Here is a 20,706-nt window from a genome sequence, read left to right as displayed (position 1 = left end):
CAGGCAGTGCTTGAAAATTGGTTGAAACAACCAACATAAAATATAAATAATTACGCTGTGCATGTACAAATGAAGACCAGTATAAGCATCGCAAAGGGCCTCTGATACAATATAGACAGTTGACAATTCAAAAGAGGTCGACATTTCGGCAACTTAACTCTGGAACAACTCGACGCGCAGCAATGTAAGTGAATGGTGTCCAACGCCCAAATGACAGTGTTTGGAACTATTCCGATCTTCATATCCCGGAAGTAGGCGGTTAAAAGCGCCGCCATTATTTACAACGGAGGTCTATGGGAGTGTCGCAACTCTCTCTCTCTATGACTCTGGCCTGGGTGAATGGAAAGCCCATGCGGAATGACGTTTTACGAGCTAATTGGTTAACTTGTTACGAGCTCTGTAGTTGCTATGGTGACGACGATGGCTTCATTGCGCCTGTTTGAAAACTAGCTAGCAAGTTAGGTAGCTTTCGTTAAATCTCGGTGCACGTGCAAACAAAGTAAAAAGAAAATAAATTTACCTGAAACTTGTTTTACTCCCAATTTATTTGTGGAGAATATCGCAGTTTTACAGGATGTTTTCTAGCTATCAAAAATAAAGCTGATAAACATGACTAAAGCACCTGTGCACCACCGGAAGCGTTTCGGCGTGTCATTTCCTATGGTTATTTCTCCAGAACAAACTTCTTCCATACTGAGTGAGTTTGACCAGGTTAATATGGTCGTACAACGTTATGTGAGTAGTATGTAACGTTAAATAACTGACTGGCTGACGGTCAGCTAAAATAATAAGCGCAGAGAATACAACGCCACGGGTTTTTTTGTTTTTATATTTAGCTAACATGCGTTTATTCTACTTTATAACAAATATGTGGTCATAAAACTAGTTTTAACATGGGTTATGATAAAACAACAAAACTACAGAAATTGTTATACGGTACGGGATGGACATTATTGAAATGCTTCAAAAAAGTGCTGCAGTGAATGATGATAGTGATAATGTAGATATAATAATAACGTTAGATGGATTATACACTTATGCCGCTTTCACGTGCTATCGGAAATGTCTTACTTCCCAGTTCCCACTTCTGAAGTCGTGATTACGAGCTTATCGCATTCAAATTGCGACTTAAGAGAGCGTTTTAACTAGGAAACTGGTATATTTACGATCATTCTGATGGCACGTGAAGGCAGCATTACTTTTAAACATATTATTTTTAATTCTTTAAGGCCCTGTGCGTTTGACTTTCTATGTTCAATTGAGTTTAAGGTTCATCTAAGGTAATGCTGTATGTGATCCATCAATACATGTTATTCTGTTACAGACAAGAGCAACGCATTACCAGTCCTGACCAGAGGGTGGCGATATTGACTGAGAAACTTTGGTGTTTACAGAGTGCAGCTTCTGGTGAAGTTATTACAGCAAGTTCTCAATCTCATCATACAAATATCCTTCCAGCTGCTTTTCCTTCTGTCACTTTTTGATTAAAATGGTTTTGTTCTTTGCTAGAAAAGTTAGAATAAGCTGCAAGTCAAGCCTGTTTACACCAGAGCAAGAAAAGTGAGCTGGAGTCAGAGAAACAACGGATGTATGAATTTTAGGTAATGAGACGAGTGTTCCAAGCCCTTTTTGTGTTTACACCAAAACTGCAGAACAGTGGGATGTGGGATGTTTTCACGTTAGCACTGTCTGACTGATGCATCCTGACTATGCTTTATAGCCTTCATATGCTGGATTTGGCTGTAGTCTACAATGAGAGAAGGGTTTTATGGAACGTAATCGAGTTGGCTGCTGGTCAGTTCAGTGGAGGAGCAGTTGGCTCAGTCCCAGGCCGTGAGAGACCTCTCAGCCCAATTACGTACACAACTCGGCCAGCTTTTAGTAATAAACAGTAGTGTAGGCAGCTCAAGATGTTTGTTTTTTGTTTGCAGTTTAAGGTTTTTAATAACAACTGTCAGATACATACTGACCTGAAGTTTATAAATGCTGTGTATTTGTGGCACTATCAAATCATTAATCTGTTTGTTTGAGCGTCCTGGCTAGCCCAAATGCCACAACATTGGTTTAACCAATGGCGTGAGATTTGGGGCAGGGCTATCTGTTTGCCTGACCAATGGCAGCTGGGGAGTGTTCAAGAAACTTGTTTGGAAACATTGGCTGCTTCCGAAATCGCATACTCTCTTGAGTAGGTACTTATTTTGAATAAGTAACTACTTCCGACCACTAAAAAGGTATGTTCTATATAGTATGAATGTAATCTGGATGTACTACATTCCCTATGTTGCCCTTATCACGTGACCGACCAGTTGCGTCATGTCACTGCCGTTCACAAATCCTCTCCCATGGCCTCATGGGATAGTAAAGTGTCCATCGTAAGCACACTTTAGAAGAAGTAGGTAATCCGGGTACTTTTTGCCTACTCTCTTATGAGTACTGTGTATTCGGACATGCTACTTTTATCACATACTGTTTTTCAAACTTTATATTGGGAAGTATGTGATTTATGAAGTAGCCAGTGTTTATTTTTGCAACACTATAGGGCCAAAAATGACACACTTTCAGCTTTAAGAAATATCTCATCAACAGCTAAAGGTGCAATTCAGTGGTCTTGATCAGAGGTATTTAGTCACACCAAAGCAAAAGCTTTCATTGAAAACTGGCTTTGTAGAAATCGCCTGTTGAAAAGTGTACATTTCTGTTTAAATGTTTTTGGTAAGTAAGGATCTTTTTATCTTTGAATTAAACTTATCAGCAAGTATGCATTTAATTGATCAAAAGTGACAGTAAAGACAATTATAATATTACAAAAGGTTTGAATTTCAAATAAATTGATGGAAAAAAAAATCCTGAAAAAAAGTACCATGGTTTCCACAAATAATAACAGCAAATCAGCATATTAGAAGGATATCTGAAGGATCGTGTGACACTGAAGACTGGAGAAATGATGCTGAAAATTCAGCTTTGCCATCACAGGAATAAATGACAATTTAAAATATATTTAACGAAAAATCCAAAACAGTTGTTATAAATTTCAGAATATTACTGTAGTTATGATCAAATAAATGCAGCCTAAGAGACTTCTTTCAAAAACATTCAAAAAATCATATTTTAGAATACAGTGTCATTATTATTTTTTCTCTAAATGTTGACAATGTTTCTCAAAATGTTCTTTTTCTCTCGGTTTCTGTTTTCAACAGAAAAAGAACTTGCTGGACATTTAAGATCATTTAAACGAACTCATTTTAAAGAATTGCTTTTTCAGACTGTGTTTATGACACTTTTGAGTTGTTGGCAGAGACAGAACAGCATGAGTCTGGTCGAGCTGCCAGGTCTGCGCAGTGAGACAGAATTGATTAGAAAGCAGCTTTAGCAAGCCAAGAGAGAGGCAGATCGACTGCAGTTCGGCACAGCCTGTACCAGCCTCAGACTCCAACAGGAATAACTGCAATTGCATCTTATATTAAAGGATGTACCACATGCATTGAGTTCAAAATGATGCAAAGAAGGCTCACAGTTCCATTTACTCCACATCTTCTTTGTCTACATTTCTAAGCAACAACCTTGACAAACGACTGCTGACACAAGGCGACATCATCTATACTCATATTGTTTACAGCACTGTGCCAACCAAACACAGTACCAAAGTTGACAAAAAGCTCCTTAAAATAAAACAAATTTGTTAATTTTACCGCGAAATTAACATAAACATGAATTTGCACAGAAATAGCATAGAGTCTGATAGGACACACACAGCCTTTGACAAAAGATGTGGGAAGTGTTTCTCCTCCCTTTTAAAACTTAAATAGTCTTTTTCCTGATGTCTGAAAGCCTTTCAAAACAGGCCTGCTGCGACCCACCGGTTGAGAACCATATGTTCTTCAGAGAATGCAGGCAGTTTTGAGGCTTTTCCAGTGCTTATGTCTCAGTGTTGTTATACATGATTCAGTTGGAGAGAAGGCATCTGCCGGTGTTGTTGAAGCAGTGGTATATCCGCAGCAGGTCCATGTCCCGCTGGAAGAGGTTCAGGGTCTGCTGGAGGTCATGAGGACAGAGGCAGGTGACCGGATGATGAGTGCAGGACTGGAAAGTGCCATGCAGTTCATCTCGGAGCACAGCTGCACTGTGGACATGCAACGATATTTAACTAACCAGATCGAGCAGCTCAGAGGAGAGAACCAACAACTGAAGGTGGGGAAATTTGGGGTAGAATTCAACTACTACACAATTTAGGATGCCTTAGCTATTAGGTTGTTTTTTGTTCAGAGGATAAACCGGTTATAGATTAAATGACCCCATTCATGGGCATTATTGATAATGAATGGCTAGAACAAGAAGAGCTATGTAGCTAAATAGCAATTATTTTATATTGCACTTCTTCTCATAATTAGCCCTTGCTTGACATTCATATTGCGGTTGGTTTTAACAGGCTGCATTGAGACAGGCAGAGCTCAGACTCAGCACAATGGCGGGAGAGAAGGCCTGTCAGCAGGCTGCGCTCTCAGAAAAGACCTGCAGTGTTGATCAGCTTACTTTCGAGAAACAGCAGATGACCGACGAGCTGGAAGTGCAGCGTATGCAGCTTACCCAGCTGAAAGGTACAGACACTGATTCATCTGAATGCTATCACAAACTGCAGACCAACTATAAACACTGTTCAATGTACATTGTCCCTATAAACTATTTGAATGCTTAATTCTTGCTTTTATTGTACCGTATTGTTATTGCATGCATTGGTTTGGCAGAAGCAAAAATTCTAACCAAGTGACATCTGGGTCAATGACATATAGTAGGATTCATATTATTCACGAAAAGAAAAGTTAAGTGATTTTAAGAAAAGTCTAAATTTAATATTGTGTAACAATCAAATCTAAATTAAGAACATAACTACACCTTGAATACATGAGTGTACACATCTCAATTATTATTTCCAGGTTTTTAAATATATTTACAGAGGTAATTTTTATTTATTTTTTACAAATATCATAAAATATTCATAAAGGTTTTTGGGGAATATGTTTTAAAACCTGAACCTTGCCTTATTTAAAAAGCTCAAATTATCTGATATTTTAAGAGATATTGACCTCTGTATGATGTCATTTCTTGGTTTATGTTTTTGTCTGTTTGAAATACATAATTTGCCAGTCAACAGTTTTTCCAGATATTAATGTGCAGTAAAACAGTTTTGTCATATAATATAATACTGTTTAAAAGTTTTTAATGGTAAAAAAAAAAAAAAAAAAATGTATTCAGCAAGGATAATTCTGTTCTTTGGAACTTTCTTTTCATCGAAGAAAAAAATATCCTGGAAAAACAATTTTTCCACAAAATATTAGGCAGCACAACTGTGTTAAACATTTATAACAACAATAATAAATGTTTCTTGAGCATCAAATCAGCATATTAAAATGATTTCTGAAGCACTGAAGACTTGAGTAATGATGCTGAAAATTCAGCTTTGGCATCAAAGGGATAAATTACATTTTTAAATATTAAATAAAAAAAATTCATTTTAAATTATAATAATATTTCACAATATTACTGTTTTATTGTATTTAATAGTGAAATAAATGTAGCCGGGTGAGCTTAAGAGACTTTTCAAAAACATTAAAAAGAATCTTACCGGCCACGCAAGCTTATGAATGGTAATTAATATTTTCTTAGAAATGTTAATAAAAGATTATGGCCATGTCCTTTAACATTTCATTTGAAGCATTTCTTTCTTTTAATGAGATTTTTGTTTTCATTATTATATCACAGTTGGATCACCTTGACATTTTTGATATTGTTCCCCATTAATCAGAGGGGCAGGAAGCTTTTATAGAGCTATTTGGCAGGAAGACCAGTGAGCTGGAACAACAGAGCCTTAACCTCAGGACTCAGCTGAAGACCGTGCGGGCAGAACTGACCCAGGCCAACAGTTGGTTGAGAACCTTGGAGGGAGCTGATGGTCATGGTACATACACACACAAAATACTTTTTGTTTGTTTGTTTTAATAAATCATTTTTAAGGCTACAGGTAGGAAGGGGAAAAAAAGACATTTAAAATGAACAATGATCCACAATTCGCCCTCAGTAACCTCACAGGACTGGCCCCTGAGTTTTTCAGAGATCAAAGCTTTGAGAAAAAAAAATCCTAATACACTCAAATACAAATATAGGCATCCGTACCAATTCATAACACTGCTGATATTTAAAGTGAGGATGTTTTCACAGTGTTACCTCAGGAAAAACCAGACCGAGGTCAAGTGTATATAAAATAAAAGGCGGAAGACCAAACCCTGCGTTACTGGATTCATTTACATTCTTTACAGAGAGCCAGTGTGAGGCCGTGGTTTTGTTGTTTTGCATTTTGGATAATGGCAGGAAGACGGCATACTGAGATTATAGATCTACTCCGTGCACTCCTGCTGTTATTCCACTATGTACTTTTCCATCACTTAATCCGCACAAAGTATGCATTTTAACATTTTTACAATGTTTTCAGCTGTTTGGCGTCCGTGTATTGAGACATTGTTAAAGAACATTTTTGTTCTCGCTGTGTGCAGTGGTTGTGGGGGCTGTTACATAATGTAGCTATGATTTCTTAGGTCTGACCTCTGTAACCCTCCATTGTTTCATTTTGTCCCATTCAATTGTGAGAGAGACAGAATGGGAAAATGGTCTCATATGACGTAAGTTTCTGTTCATTGGTTCTCTGGACAAAGTGTCTTTTGAAATGCAGACAATACATTAACAATATAGTCCAAGTTATTCTCTTGTGAACGTGATACAGCTGACATAACCTGAGAAACAATTCTCAAATAGGGCGATACCTCAGTAATGCATCGTACATAATATTCCTCTTTCAGACAGGACAGGGAATTATTCTGAGTTTCATTCTTGGTATTTACTGTGGTTGAACTGATTGGAATGTGTTTTATATGTATTTCAGGTCTCAGGGTTGCTCTCGGGATGCAGAAACAGATCACTGCTAAAAGAGAGCAGATTGATTTTCTGCAAAGCCGAATTCAGTTGCTGGAAGAGACCATCGAGAAGCTCAAGATGGTGAAATGCATCACTAACAAGAAATTTCTGTTTCTCACAGTAACTCCCTGTTTCTAATTAGTGTGTATATGTAATGTTAAAATAGAAGGTGTCCAGGTCCAGGTATATCTAAGTTAGAGGTTTTCAGCCCTGCTTGTGAAGTCCCACTGCCCTGCTTCAGCTTGTGATTTTCAAGAGCTTTAGCTGATTCAGGTGAGTTTTATTAGGGTTGGTGAGAAACTTTGCTAGACAGTGGGCCTCCAGGAGCAGGGTTTAAGACCTATGATCTAAGTAAGTATATAGGTAATAATGTTATCATAATTCATGATTTGATCATTTTCAGACCAAAAAAAAGGTGTATATTTATGTATTTTCCAAATAATTAACAACACTTGAAGGGAAGGTATGGCCTCAGATGTGTCAAAACACTGTAAATTAACTGGGGCTTTCAACCTCATGGGGTCTGTATTCTAAAAATGGTACTTTATTATTTATCTTGTAAGTGAAACTGAAACATTCTCCTTAAGCTTGAAACCAGGGGAAATCATTTTTATTGACTGACGAGCACTTTTCTGTTTTCACAAAGCACTGTCAGGGATACCCCTTTCCCACCACTAATATGCATGAAATATTTATAGGAGAAAGACAGTGGGAAATATGGCCTGAATGTCGGTGTAACTTGCTCTGGTATGCTTGTTTGAAATGAAATGGAATCATCTCAGAGAGACAGTTTCCAGGCTAATCGCTTTTTTTGTATTTGTTCTACAGGCGTAGTCATAAGTTTACATACACTCTGCAGAATCAGCAAAATGTTAATAATTAAGTAAAAAAAAATAATAAGAGGGATCATACAATTTATTTAAATTTTTGTATGTGGTACTGACCTACATAAGCTGTATCTTATAACAGATGTTTACATATAGTCCCTAAGACACTGAATTGACACAAATAAACCAGTTCATAAGTTTAATTCTTATAACATGGATGATGTCTTGTGATAGTTGTTCATGAGTCCCTTATTTATCCTGAGTTAAACTAAACTGTTATTAAACTGTAAATGCACAAATCCTCAAGGTCCTGTGCATTCTTTGGTTTTCCAACATCTTCTGCATCTTTGAACCATTTCCAGCTGTGACTATGATTTTGAAATCCATCTTTTCACACTGAGGACAATTGAGGAACTCATACACAAATATTACAAAAGCTGCAAACACTCAATGGTGCTCAAGGAAACATGATGAATTATGAGCTGGGGATATAAGCTTTTTGAACGGGATGTAACTTGTATTATTTCCTCTTTTTTACTATTAACACTTTAGATTCTGCAAGTTGTTTGTAAAATTATGACTTCAGTTGTATGTTGAATTGCAGGATTATACGGCTGAAACTAAGTTGGAAATATTAGAATGTTCTTTGTTGCATTTAGGAAATTGTTTCACTCCTCATTGGGAGTTAGTTACTAGTTATGCTACTTAGAATCACAGATTGCACAGTATTGTGAAATAAGTTAAAATTGTATAACTACAATGTAAGACTGATATGTTTTCCAGCCATAAACCTTGCAAAAATCCTTTTGGGGTTTAGTAGATGACTATTGCAGCACTTTTCTTGAATACAAGAACAAATATTAACCTAGATAATCTCTTTTACAAAGTATTTTTGCATAGTCCAAAGAGCAGCTTTTTTCTGTTTATGTATGTTTTCCTTTTGTGCATATGTACATATAAATGAGTGTTTGTGTGTCATAGGAGAAGCATCGTCAGGCATTGCTGGTTAAGAGACAGACTCAAGAGCTAGTGTCAGAGAGGGAGAGCAGGAGAAGACTGGAGTCAGAAGTGGAGACTATGTGTTCACAAGAGCGAGAACTCAAAGGCAAAGCAGAGAGACTGGAAGCAGCTTTATTCAAGGTGTCTGACAGTCGTCTTGTTAAACAGGCTTATTCCAAATACAACAGTATGACTGTCAGATAATAGAGCAGATGACTGACATTGTAAACAATTGAAACATAATGTATATTCTACAGATGTCTAACAGTTTGGCTGAATGTCAAGACTTTATTCAGAAGCAGGAACAGGAGCTTATGAGGCTGAAACTGCATCATGCTTTAGAGTTAAAGGTAAAACACAGACAAATTTACTGTAGTAGTAATTATTTGATTTCATCTTCTGGTCAAACGTTACTATTCTTTTGCTGTTATGCTATTTCTATGTGTATGTTTTTGGTCAGGAATTGCAAAGCCAGAACTGGCGTAACGTCCCCAGATCTCCAGTCAGCAGTCGTACCCATCTTCCCCTCGCTCAGCAGAACGTTAATGGCCTAATGGAGGTATGAAAAAGCCTTGCTAACTACACACACACTCAAATATCTGAACTGACAGGATGTGCTGGAACAGATTTGCCTTTGGAATCTTTCCAGGTGAGAGTGTGTGACCCCATTGTTGAGCTGAAGAGAGCTGTAAGAGCTCTGCGTGGCGGGATTGTTGAAGAGCAAGGACCACACACTAGTACGAGCTTCAGGAGGATACCCGAAGAAGACCACACATCTAGACAGTGAGTCTCATTCATAAAAGGCCATTATAGAGGAAAACACCTAAGGGAAGACCACGGCATCAGGGAATGGAGGAGTTGAGGAAATTGCATACAAGTAGAGTTTCGTGAATCACTCAAGTCTTATTTACCATTTTCATTGCAGACCAACAGAAACTAAAGATGCTGGATGTACCACAGGGCCATTTGGGAGAATAACCAGTTACGGGTATGAGGAAAGTACACACACACGTTAACTACAAGAAGTTTCATGCCTTCTAACCACACATGCACAGATGTTTGATGCCCAGTAAAGTGCCTTTTCCTCAGTTAAGATGTTTTGTAACATTTAAGTGCTTCTCTGCAGTGATTTATGCTTGTTCTCCACTCTCTCTGAGACACATTTAATGCATGTGCTGCTTGTGTTGCATGTGTGCTTTGCAGTGAGCTCAGAAGTGTTGAACCTTATAAGCAGGATTGCAACAGCCCTTTATTAGCTGACAGTGAGTCTTTGTGCCACTACTTTGATCAATGATGGAAAAACTGATTAATGATCTTTGCTCATTTGGAAAAATACATAAATATAATCAAATGTCTCTTGTTTGACAGATAATGCAGTACGCTCAAGAGCGGGCCAGATGTGCTATTCCCGCTCTACTCGTGCGGCTGGATGCAGGTCTCCTGTGCACCTTCTCCTCACTTCTGATCTTCCCGCTGACAGAAACTATTGGCCCCCTTCCAACGCTAATCAGATATGTAAGCTACACGTCAAACACAATTAGAGTCGTTTTATGAAAATTAAACAGATAAGTGTTACCCGACACAGGATTTATTTAACAGTGCCAATGATTTAATTATTTTACTGCATGTTGTAAATCACAGTGAGTGATTATTTGGTTATAAAACTGGAAGTTTATTGGTCTTTTATCAGCTGCCAACAATCAAGATGAGCTCAAAGGACAGGGATCGCGGAAAAAGATCTGAACAGACCGTAGAACTTACTGAAGGATCTTCAACTGAAGGGTGATGGTCAGAATGACACTATTTTTGTTTTTTGTTTTATAGTCTCAAGAGGTGTGCTTGACTTTGACTGTGGCTGGCCTTACTGATCAGTGAGATTTGCTGCTTAAAGTTGGGGGAGAAGTTGAAAACTCAACTATCAAGTCAGATACTTTCAGCTTCCCAAAGTGATGCTTACACTGTGTTTGCTTTATCGCAAATAAAGTGGATTAGATATTTGTCAGATAAACAGATGTTTGAATTTTAAATGTAGCAAATGGAAACACTTTTCATTTGGTAGGTTATGTGCTGCTTAAAGGGATAGTTCTCCCAAAAATTTTAATTCTGTCATTAATTATTCACCCTCATGTCATTCCAAACGATAAGACTTTCGTTCATCTTCGAACACAAATGAAGATCTTTTTGATGAAATCTGAGAGCTTTCTGTCCCTCCATTGACAGCAACGCAATTGGCACTTTGACACTTCAAAGTCAATAAAGTGATCGTAAAACTAATCCATATGAATTGAGAGGTTTAGTCACAAGTTTTCTGAAGAGACTTGATCTCTTTATATGATGAACAGATTTAATTTAGACTTTTATTCACAAACATTGATTAGCGAACATAAACAGAAGCTCAACCGAACCTGCTTGACCGCGAGAATGAACCTCATTGGTTCTTGCAGAAGCTCAAACATTCTGTGTAACAAGAGAATGAACCTCATTGGTTCTCGCACGTCAAGCGAACATGCTTGAGCTTCCGTTTACCACAACTGATGTGTGAGTTGATGAATGTTTATATGTGAATAAAAGCCTAAATTAAATCTGTTCATCATATAAATTGTGTCTTTTTAGAAAACTTGGACTAAACCATTCAATTCATATGGATTAGTTTTACTATCACTTTATGAACTTTTTGAAGCGTCAAAGTGTCAGTTGCGTTGCTGTCAATGGAGGGACAGAAATGTCTCAGATTTCGTCAAAAAGATCTTCATTTGTGTTCAAAGATGAACGAAAGTCTTATCGTTTGGAATGACATGAGGGCGAATAATTAATGACAGAATTTACATTTTTGGGTGAACTAACCCTTTAATACAACACCTGTATGTAAAAAAAAAAAAAAAAAGTTCAAGATAAGCCTACATTATTTAAAATACCAATAAAGTGAGGTCTGTAATAATTAAATTACTTTCATTTTAATTAACATGACACAAAATAACATTAAGATTAAATTTTTACTGTTATAAAAACAAGATTTGTTAGCATTAGTGGAACTGAAGGTGTCTGAAAAAACACAAAGCGCACGTCATTGTTGTTATCAGTGAATCTAGCCTATTGTGAAATGGCTGTGTTGTCATCAAGAGCTCACACAGCCACTCTTGAGAAACTAAACCGACTGAGCCAGATGACTGCTCTCTCGGTCTTAGCCGTTTCTAACCGCGATGCACTGCACTGGTCTGTGCGGCGCCGCATGAGGTCGAACACGCCTAATAACAATTGACCCTTTGCTAGGCCAGCCTACAAAATATTACTTACCAATTCTACCTTAGCAGCTGTTTAGCATGGCAGAATGCATAAGAGCAGAAATTTCTTAGAAAGCCCTTGTAAGTCCCACCGGGAAGCTGAGAACACAGTATTTGTTTTTCAGTGAAAGTTTTATGAATGAATAAAGAAAACTAGAGGAAGAGAGAGCCATGCCAAATACGCCCTAGTTTGAAATCTGGCTTGGGGGTAAAATGTTCCTTTTAATCTAAAAAAAAAAATTGTAGTTGGGAGAACTGCATTTAGCAGCTAATGCATGAATGTGTGAAGTAATGTTCAATAAAACAACATAAGGGAATATTTAAAGAGTTTAATGCACAGCTCTCCCTGTAGATGATGATGTGGAGCCTCTGATCCTGTTCTTCTGTTCATCCTCAGAGAATATAGCACTGAGAAACTACACAAGGACATGAATAAAATACTTGATTATTAAATAATTAATTTGTCAAAGTATATGAAATATGATTTGAATTTAAACTCATAAAATATTTATTCTGTTGTATTACCCTTGGCATTCTCACTCCCTTTTTTATAATGAACTCTCTGAATGCCTGAATGCCGTGAATCTGCTTCAGCTCCTTATCCTAGATGACAGGAACATTTGAATGGAACTCCAGCAACTAAATAGAGATCAGGCTGGTTTGCCTCATCATCAGCTGTCACATTATTTGCTCTTTTTATACCTAGTAGATGCTATAAAAGTCACCTGCTCACTCAGCTGTTCCTCAAAGTCCAGACTCCCTGTGATCTCTGCCAGGGCTTGAGGATCATTGGCAGCCTGGGGTCTGTTGGGTTTATAGGCCTGTTGTACAGACATAGAAGAGACTTGTTAATCCAATCAGAAAAAGTATTACAAATTATAAGAACAAAAACAATGTCTCCAACCTGAGTCAACTCCTTAACACTCTGGCCTTTATGATGTTCCTCTACAGAGCTCTGGAGTTTTGCTATAGTTTGATTAGGATAGATCTTGTTAATAGGTAAGGTCATGGAGGGTTTCTTCTCATAGTCACTCTTAAACAGGTCCAAGATGGTTGACTCTGTCAGATCACTGATCTCTCCACCCTGAGAAAACATTCAAAGAAGGAATAACGTTTAGGCTTAATATCTATTGCGTAATGTGTACATGATGAGATATTACTTACCAGTGAAGTAATCCATTCACAGAAGAGCTTGGTAATCATCTGCTTGTCATCTTGTGATACGGAGTGCAAGAGTTTAACACTCGCCATCTGATCGTCTTTGACACCCAGAGTTCCTTTGAGTCTCTGCCACTTATAGGGATTTCTTGGTCTGGCGTCTGTACATTTCTCCTTTTGAGGCCTTGGGAAATTTAAGAAGGGTATGGTATTATGATATATGTAACATACTTCTGTAATGTCTCCCACCGGGAAATAATTAAAATTAAAATAGGAATACTGTTTTTAACCTAACATTGTGACTGGTTCCATTCTAATGGAATAGGATCAGAACCAAAACCAGAAACGTGCACAAAAGAGGAAATTAAAATCACTTGATGTTGATGGACGGTTTTATTGTCTCTGGAGTTGAGAATTCACATTCTGCTCTGTTTTCTTCTAGATGTTCCATTTTCTTTGTTGGAGATGTTATGGACAATTCTTCCTTCACGCACATATCAGGATCCAGGACTGACAACACCTGATCAAATAACTGTTGAAAAAGTTGGTGTTTGGAGGCTTTGTATATTATACATAGCAATTAATATTCCTCAATGTATTATTTTTTACTTCATCATCTTTCATATTTAACGCTGCTGTTAGATATTTCAGCGCCACAAGCAGCACCAAATGGAATCACAAAACGGGAAAAAAAAAGGTTTCCCTAACACTCCCACAGCTTTCAGTGGACCCTTTTTTGCATTTCCATATTTCTATAAAATTGTAGCCCAAGTCGTCATCATCGCTGGGTTTTTAACTATCCTGGTGAATGGGAGACCGTAACAATTTTTTTGCTTACAAAACAGAAGAAGCTTACTAGAAACCTCATTGATACAGTGTTAACTCTTTTTTTTTTTTTTTGTGGTTTGTGTAAATGAGGGTAAATGTTCGTTACAGCTAACAGCAACTTTAACATGATTTGAAGTGTAGCCTATTTACATGTTGTCCAGTCATGTCGACAACATTTTAAAAGTGGTATTACCTCTGGTGTCAGACCGCTCTCCAGATGTGGATACAGGGCCAGTGGGTGTTGTTTGAGTTTGTGCTCGACAGCATCAATGAACTCACACTGAGCTTGACTCTGGGGATTCTGCTTTGAGTAACACGCTTGAGTTTTACTTAGTCTCTTCTGCGGGAACTTTGTTGAACAAGCGTGGAGGTTCGGCATCCCAAAGACCGCAGGGGAGGGTCCACTCTTACACTGGGTGAAGAGTTCTTTATTGACTGTCGGGTAACCATCTCTAAAATCATCCAGGCCCGGGGACAAAAAACGCCATTTGCGACTATCTAATGCCCCTGATAACTGTTGCTTTTGCCTAAGATCCCTGAGATATTTAGTCTTTAGCCGTTCCTTAAACCTGAAGACAAAGACAAGAGTTGTGGTCATTCCCATTATGCAGTACCAGATGAGCTCTGTCAAAAAATCTTATGTTGAAATTTGAGGATGTATTTATAAAAGGGTACGGAATACTTTCTCATCAAGCTTAGGTACTAATTACAACTTGATGGAAAAATGGCAAGAAAGGACTGAACCTAGCAGGTTGGAAATAAAGAGCTGTTCCTCAATGAGCTTACATAGAGCTTTACTTTAAGTTATAAAGTGAATATTCTAGGGGTGTAACAATACCCTCATCTCACGATTCAATACTGAACTCACGATACGATGTTATTGCGATACTCCATAGTAAAAGGTTAGCAAAAAATGTAATGTTACAGTTGATTAAAATGATAAATTTGGTATTACATTGGGGGGTGGAAATGAATAGGCTTGGACTTGGTGCTGATAACCCAATGCACAGGACAATGGTGACACCAGAATAAAAATATTCATGATTCTGAAGCTGAAAATACAGAATTATTTTAAACAAATATGCTTCCACTCTGTCACTGACTACATATATTTAAAATGTAGCCCACTTTTTACTGGTAACATAAAACATTTGGCAGTATCAGGAGGACCCACAAATATTCCCCCGGTGCATTATTATACATTATATTCAACATTATAAATAGTAGGTGAATGTAGTACTGACACTAAAACTCTGTAAACTTCTCACAGTAATTTTCATTTTGGGTGAACTAGGCCTATACAATACAGATTGTCACTATCCACGATATTGTTACAAATTGTTTTACGATTTAACGATAACGTTACTGTGACACCCCTAGAATATTCAGAAGAAAAGTTTTGAATTTTCTAAAAAGGGAAAAAAGAAGAACACTTGCTGGAATATATCTTAATACATTGCCAGTTTGTCATGTTAGAAGTTAGTATTTCATTTAAAAAGTTAATTTTTAGTATTTTTATTTATTTTAGTCACAGTAGTAATATAGTATCTGTCACTGTCGCAAAGAGTGCAACTTACCAGGGAAACTTAATGTTTTCCACTTGTCCAGTTTTGAAAGACATTTCGCTCGTCTCGGTGCTTCTATATTATTTAAAACGATTCGTTTTCTACCAAATGTGTCTTATAGTTTACAAACACAACGTTATTAAATTATCACCATGTAAAACTTGGACACTCGAGTGAGCTGCGTTGGTTTGGTTGCTATGGCAGACTGGCACTCTGTACTTGTAGTTCTTCTCTGATGAAGAGGGGCGTGTTTAAACCACAAGAGGGAGCTTTGTGATAATAGAGCAGATGCAATATGTATAGCTGATAGGAGCTCTATTTGACCAAACGTTTATTAATAGAATACACATTTTAATTGCTGAGTCTGTTCCTAAAAAACACCCCCGTCCGTGGCTATATTTTGAATCTATTAATTATCACTGAATTTCTTGTTTTTACTGTGTTTCTTTTATGTAGTTTTGAATGCTCATCCTATGAGAGCATTGGGGAGTTTATAGCAATGTACTTATTTATTAGTTATCATTTATAGTATCAGTCTTTTATAATATTTCCCTAAAAACAAAGCCCCGTGCAAAGAACAGGAAGAGAAGACTTGTTTTGCCTTTGAGATTTGCTTGACTATATCCTGCATGAATGATTTACTCTTGACAGGATGTGGAACAGAACAGAACTTTCTGTTTTGTTGTTCCAACTTTCCAGATATCATTAAACCAATGATCCATCATTTCAGTCGAGCCGGACAAAATTATAGTTAATAATAATTCACAGTAACTGTGTTCAAACTGGCCACATGATAATGGTCTGAGTTCAAATGAATCCGAAGAGACGGTTAATGACAGGAGAGGCGCAGAAGATGTTCTGTTCTTCAGGAAGTTCAACTCAATGTTGTTTATGGAAAAGCTGGGGAAAAAAATACTGTTGGGTTATTCCGAAACAATACAATAATGTTCTCTTAATAGGTGATTTGAACTTTCCATGGAGAACGCCCTTTTAGAGAATATCCTGATTAAAACTTTCTCATCTAATCAGCTTCGGGAAGTTTTTTTGTTTTGTTTTGTTTTTACATTGGATCCAAGGGAGAAGTACAGCACTGCTATTATAAATACTCATTAAATTCTGGCAGTGGGACAGCTGATACTTTGAAATACGGGAATGAGTTAGTGATCAGGGAGTGGAGAAAAATTAGAATGAATAACCTGATTCAAAGCTGGCTCAAACCCAGAGCCCTTAAGCAGAATTTTCATTAGTCTTTATTCCTACTGTGTTCTTTGTGCCTGTATCACAGGATCTTCTCACATGTGAAACTTCACACTCTTTCTTTATTGGCATCTATAGTTTAATGAAGAACATCCATGGAACCTTTCCATTGCATATAAGGTTCCTTATAGTGGAAAATTGTTCTTGTAAGAACTGTCACAGAGAGGTTTCTTTGGGGAACCCAAAATTGTTCACTGCAGCAAAAAAAAAAAGACCATTTCGAATCATTTTTAAGAGTGTAGAGCTTCTCATATCCCACTAAATGTAAAAAATATTTCAGAAATTACGTTGACTTTTGTGGAATACAAAAGAAGATATTATGTGTCTTTTAGATTTTGTTGTTTTTGGATCTTACTTTTGGAAGTAAGTCTGTCAAAATAATGACAGAATTTTCATTTTTGCCTGAACTTTCCTTTAACCTTTAAATGACAATATGAGCAATATGAAAAACAAGCTTCCAGTAACTTGATAAGGAAGTAATCATTAAAACTCCCTTTCCCTTCCCAACCAAAATGAATAAGGTTGACTAATTCCATGCATTGCTTCCTGCAGAGAGCTCTTTCAAACATTTGTAAGAGTAAACAAAGTGAATTTAAATGCAGAGTATTTGTTCTGCACACATTTACAGTAGAACAAACTTCACAGACTGTTCAGAATTAACATGGTGGCGTGACTGCTCCCAGGAATCCGTGTGTGTTTTGAGGGTGTAGCCCGGTGACTCCTTCACAGCCAGCAAGGAGTTGAACATTAGATCCCTTTGACTTCACGGTTTATTCGTCTGTTTTGTCATGCACGCCTTCAACCTGTCAACTGATTCCTTAAATTATCTCATGTGAAATAAACAGCAAAATAATTATGTACACCACAATCCATGAAGAACCCTTTCCATTGCACAAAAGTTTCTTTATAGTGGGAAAAGGTATACATATTCTTCACACTAAGAAAAAGATAATGATTCTTTTAACTTTTCCACAAAAAGTTCTTTTTGGGAACCAAAAAATGGGTCTTCTATGGCATTGCTGCCAAAACAAATCAAATCAGCATATTATAATGATTTCTGAAGGATCATGTGACACTGAAGACTGGAGTAATGATGCTGAAAATTAGCTTTGCCGTCAAAGGAATAAATTACATTCTAAAATATATTAAAATAGAAAACAGATGTTTTAAATTGCAATAATATTTTCAAACTATTACTGTTTTTTACTGAACAAATAAATGCAGCCTTGACCCCAAAGTTTTTCGTTACAAAGTCAAATGAGTAAAATTGTGTAAAACGCCTTTAAAAACAAAGAGATGCTGGAGCAGCAAATCAGGAATTTGACTGTACGTGAGAATTTTCTCCTGAGTGGGAAGTTTCCTTCATTAGCACAGACTCAGGAGAAATGATCCGAACAGAAAACACAGAAGAGAGCTGGTAATTGTTTACAGAGTGTTTTCCCCAGGGTTCAGTGCTGCTGCTGAGACAGGTGGAAGTGGGCCGCCCCATAGGGGCAATGGAATTTCCTCAGAGCCAAACCTATGATAAGTATTTATCAGAGCATGTGATGTGCCAGAATCTGGGGAGGTCCAGCTTCCCACAAAGGACAAATGCCTTATGTAAGTTTTGAGACAAAAGGAATGCTCCCTTTGATGGTCTGTCCGTGAAATGGACAGCAAATATAGAATAAATGCCAAACGGCAATAGAATATGTAGAGAATTTCACTTGCAAAAAGCCTTATGCTCGCCGAGGTGGCATTTATTTGACCAAAAATACAGTAAAAACTGTAATATTATAACAATTTAAAATAACAGTTTTTATATATTGTATAATTTATTCCTGTGAGGGTAAAGCTGTATTTTCAGCATCATTACTCCAGTCTTCAGGGTCACATGATCCTTCAGAAATCATTCTAATATGCTGATTTTGTGCTCAAGAAACATTTATTATTATTATTAGTTTAGATTTGACTACACTTTGGCTGAAATTAAAAACACTCAATCTAATAATACGTGCAAACAGACTTGAAGGACAGAGTAACAGGATGACACAAATCATCAGGGGAGCTTAGGTTGGCAGTCGACAGTGACAAAGAAAGGAAACATTAAAGTTCGGAACAAACAAAACCCTTTTTTGTTTATAGTAAAAAAAACAAAAGATCCTCCTAAAAATGTACTTGTACATTTTCCAGACATTCAAGGTAGCGGAATTACTGTAAGAACATTCAGCTTCCCAAAACATGCACCTCTCCTCTTGGGAGGATTCAAAAATGTTCTTCATAAAATCAGTCACTGACTGTAAAAAAATAAATAAAAAAATCTGCCTTAAATTTGTATGTAAAATCAACTTGTCTGTGCAAGTCATTTCAACTTAAATTACATTACACTGGAAAAAAGAGTTGAATCTCATATTACTTATAACAAAGTTAAAGGGTTAGTTCACCCAAAAATGAAAATTCTGTCAGTAATTACTCTCCCTCATGTTGTTCCAACCGCGTAAGACCTTCGTTCGTCTTCGGAACACAAATTAAGATATTTTTGATGAAATCTGAGAGCTGATCACTTCTCCATAGGCTGCTAGGTGACCGAAACTTGCTGGCCCAGAAAAGTTATTAAAGAGATCGTTAATATAGTCCAAGTGACTACAGTGGCTCAATCTTAAGTATATCAAGCGACGAGAATACTTTTTGTGCGCAAAAACAACGACTTTATTCCACAATTAATTTCCTTCTCTCTGGGCCTCTAGTTGGTTCACGTAGTGTTTTAGCGCAGCGCGTCTGTGTTATACGTCACCACGTAGGCTCACTATTGGCCGACGCTGGTCATGTGTGTGATGCGTGATGACGTATAACACAGACGCGCTGCGCTAAAACACTACGTGAACTCTTTAATAACTTTTCTGGGCCAGCAAGTTTCGGTCACCTAGCAGCCTATGGAGGAGTGATCAGCTCTCAGATTTCATCAAAAATATCTTAATTTGTGTCCCGAAGACGAACGAAGGTCTTACGGGGTTGGAACAACATGAGGGTGAGTAATTACTGACAGAATTTTCATTTTTCATTTAAACTAACCCTTTAAAAATGGTGACTTATTTTGATGAGTTGAAGTAATGTAAAAACATATAATTACTTATTGATCATTACATTTTTTACAGTGGAATTCTTTTCTTTATAAAAATGTAAAAACACTCAATGCAAAAAAAGTTTTAAATAAAACAATTATTGGATTGCATTTGAAAGAAAATGCTATTTGTTCTACTTTCTTTGTGGAATTAATTTACTAGCAATTTTGACTGAAAAATTGTTTCTGCACCACTTTTTTCTACTTGCATTTTTTTCAGTGCTGATCTTTGGAAAGTACATATTCACTCCTTCTTCCAAATCCTGTCACTCCTTATATTTAAACAATGGTTTGTTGTAGTTGTGTAACTTCTCTCAGCCATGAGAGATTGACTACTTAAACAAAGAACAAAACAATCTAATAGGCCTATATTTTTAAGCCCATTTTATTGATATATTATGCATGTATGGAATAATTAATTACAACACTTAGTGAAATTGTTTCTCTCTGAAATTAGTTTCTGTGTTCTGTTTTTAACCATCTCTTTTCCTCATATTTCTCATTTTTTGTGTGACAAGCTTAAATGACCCGCAATTAAACGGTGTTCTTAAAAGGGGCGTTTGTGTCCTCTGTGAGCTGTAGAATCTCACAAATATAAATTCACCATTCTTTTCTTCCCATTGTACTTAATGGCCTTAGGCAACATCAATCACATCTCCTGAAAAGGTCTGGCTCTTCTCACTATACTCCCACAGTCATTCCTTAACCGTGATCTGCAACTGCCCATC

The 20,706-nt window shown here is 37.0% G+C and overlaps 2 protein-coding genes across 9 annotated transcripts; one reads left to right on the top strand and one right to left on the bottom strand.

Annotated features, from left to right (window-relative positions):
• The first annotated feature begins 448 nt into the window (after positions 1-448).
• LOC309498138 (coiled-coil domain-containing protein 158-like) lies at positions 449-14,185 on the top strand. 7 transcript variants are annotated; one of them, XM_082168677.1, is made up of 15 exons: positions 450-697; positions 1,325-1,601; positions 3,997-4,188; positions 4,427-4,595; positions 5,801-5,953; positions 6,932-7,044; positions 8,772-8,930; positions 9,047-9,139; positions 9,250-9,348; positions 9,439-9,572; positions 9,715-9,777; positions 9,993-10,051; positions 10,158-10,304; positions 10,480-10,577; positions 13,671-14,185. In XM_082168677.1, exons 3-14 carry the CDS (start codon positions 4,042-4,044, stop codon positions 10,530-10,532), a joined length of 1,389 nt encoding a protein of 462 aa, XP_082024803.1. In that variant the 5' UTR covers positions 450-697; positions 1,325-1,601; positions 3,997-4,041; the 3' UTR covers positions 10,533-10,577; positions 13,671-14,185. The 7 variants fall into 7 exon arrangements, with proteins under 7 accessions (XP_082024801.1, XP_082024804.1, XP_082024803.1 ...); XM_082168676.1 differs by having other exon boundaries at positions 3,947-4,188; XM_082168675.1 differs by lacking the exon at positions 13,671-14,185 and adding an exon at positions 12,423-12,526 and having other exon boundaries at positions 449-697; positions 1,325-4,188.
• Positions 12,385-19,930, bottom strand: fam47e (family with sequence similarity 47 member E). 2 transcript variants are annotated; one of them, XM_082168691.1, is made up of 8 exons: positions 15,634-19,929; positions 14,250-14,625; positions 13,603-13,760; positions 13,235-13,412; positions 12,975-13,154; positions 12,796-12,891; positions 12,596-12,673; positions 12,385-12,486 (listed from the first exon to the last, which is right to left on the bottom strand). In XM_082168691.1, exons 1-8 carry the CDS (start codon positions 15,675-15,677, stop codon positions 12,400-12,402), a joined length of 1,197 nt encoding a protein of 398 aa, XP_082024817.1. In that variant the 5' UTR covers positions 15,678-19,929; the 3' UTR covers positions 12,385-12,399. The 2 variants fall into 2 exon arrangements, with proteins under 2 accessions (XP_082024817.1, XP_082024818.1); XM_082168692.1 differs by lacking the exon at positions 12,385-12,486 and having other exon boundaries at positions 12,539-12,709; positions 15,634-19,930.
• Positions 19,931-20,706: the final 776 nt, after the last annotated feature.

This window comes from Leuciscus leuciscus (genome assembly GCF_965113295.1).
Source record: "Leuciscus leuciscus genome assembly, chromosome: 5".
In the NCBI taxonomy this organism is placed as follows: domain Eukaryota; kingdom Metazoa; phylum Chordata; class Actinopteri; order Cypriniformes; family Leuciscidae; genus Leuciscus; species Leuciscus leuciscus.
Note: the sequence above shows the minus strand (reverse complement) of the source record. Positions and strands in the feature narration are given on the sequence as shown.

What these genes read in the sequence shown, in the direction of transcription:
- fam47e (XM_082168691.1), bottom strand. Translation starts at nt 15,677, where the DNA reads ATGTCTTTCAAAACTGGACAAGTGGAAAACATTAAGTTTCCCTG. An exon ending in GAAAACATTAAGTTTCCCTG is followed by an intron (nt 14,626 to 15,633) that starts GTAAGTTGCACT and finishes CTTTGTCTTCAG; the next exon opens with GTTTAAGGAACGGCTAAAGA. An exon ending in GTGTTAAGGAGTTGACTCAG is followed by an intron (nt 12,892 to 12,974) that starts GTTGGAGACATT and finishes TCTGTACAACAG; the next exon opens with GCCTATAAACCCAACAGACC.
- LOC309498138 (XM_082168673.1), top strand. Translation starts at nt 3,886, where the DNA reads ATGCAGGCAGTTTTGAGGCTTTTCCAGTGCTTATGTCTCAGTGTTGTT. An exon ending in GAAGACCACACATCTAGACA is followed by an intron (nt 9,573 to 9,714) that starts GTGAGTCTCATT and finishes TTTTCATTGCAG; the next exon opens with ACCAACAGAAACTAAAGATG. An exon ending in GGGAGAATAACCAGTTACGG is followed by an intron (nt 9,778 to 9,992) that starts GTATGAGGAAAG and finishes TGTGCTTTGCAG; the next exon opens with TGAGCTCAGAAGTGTTGAAC.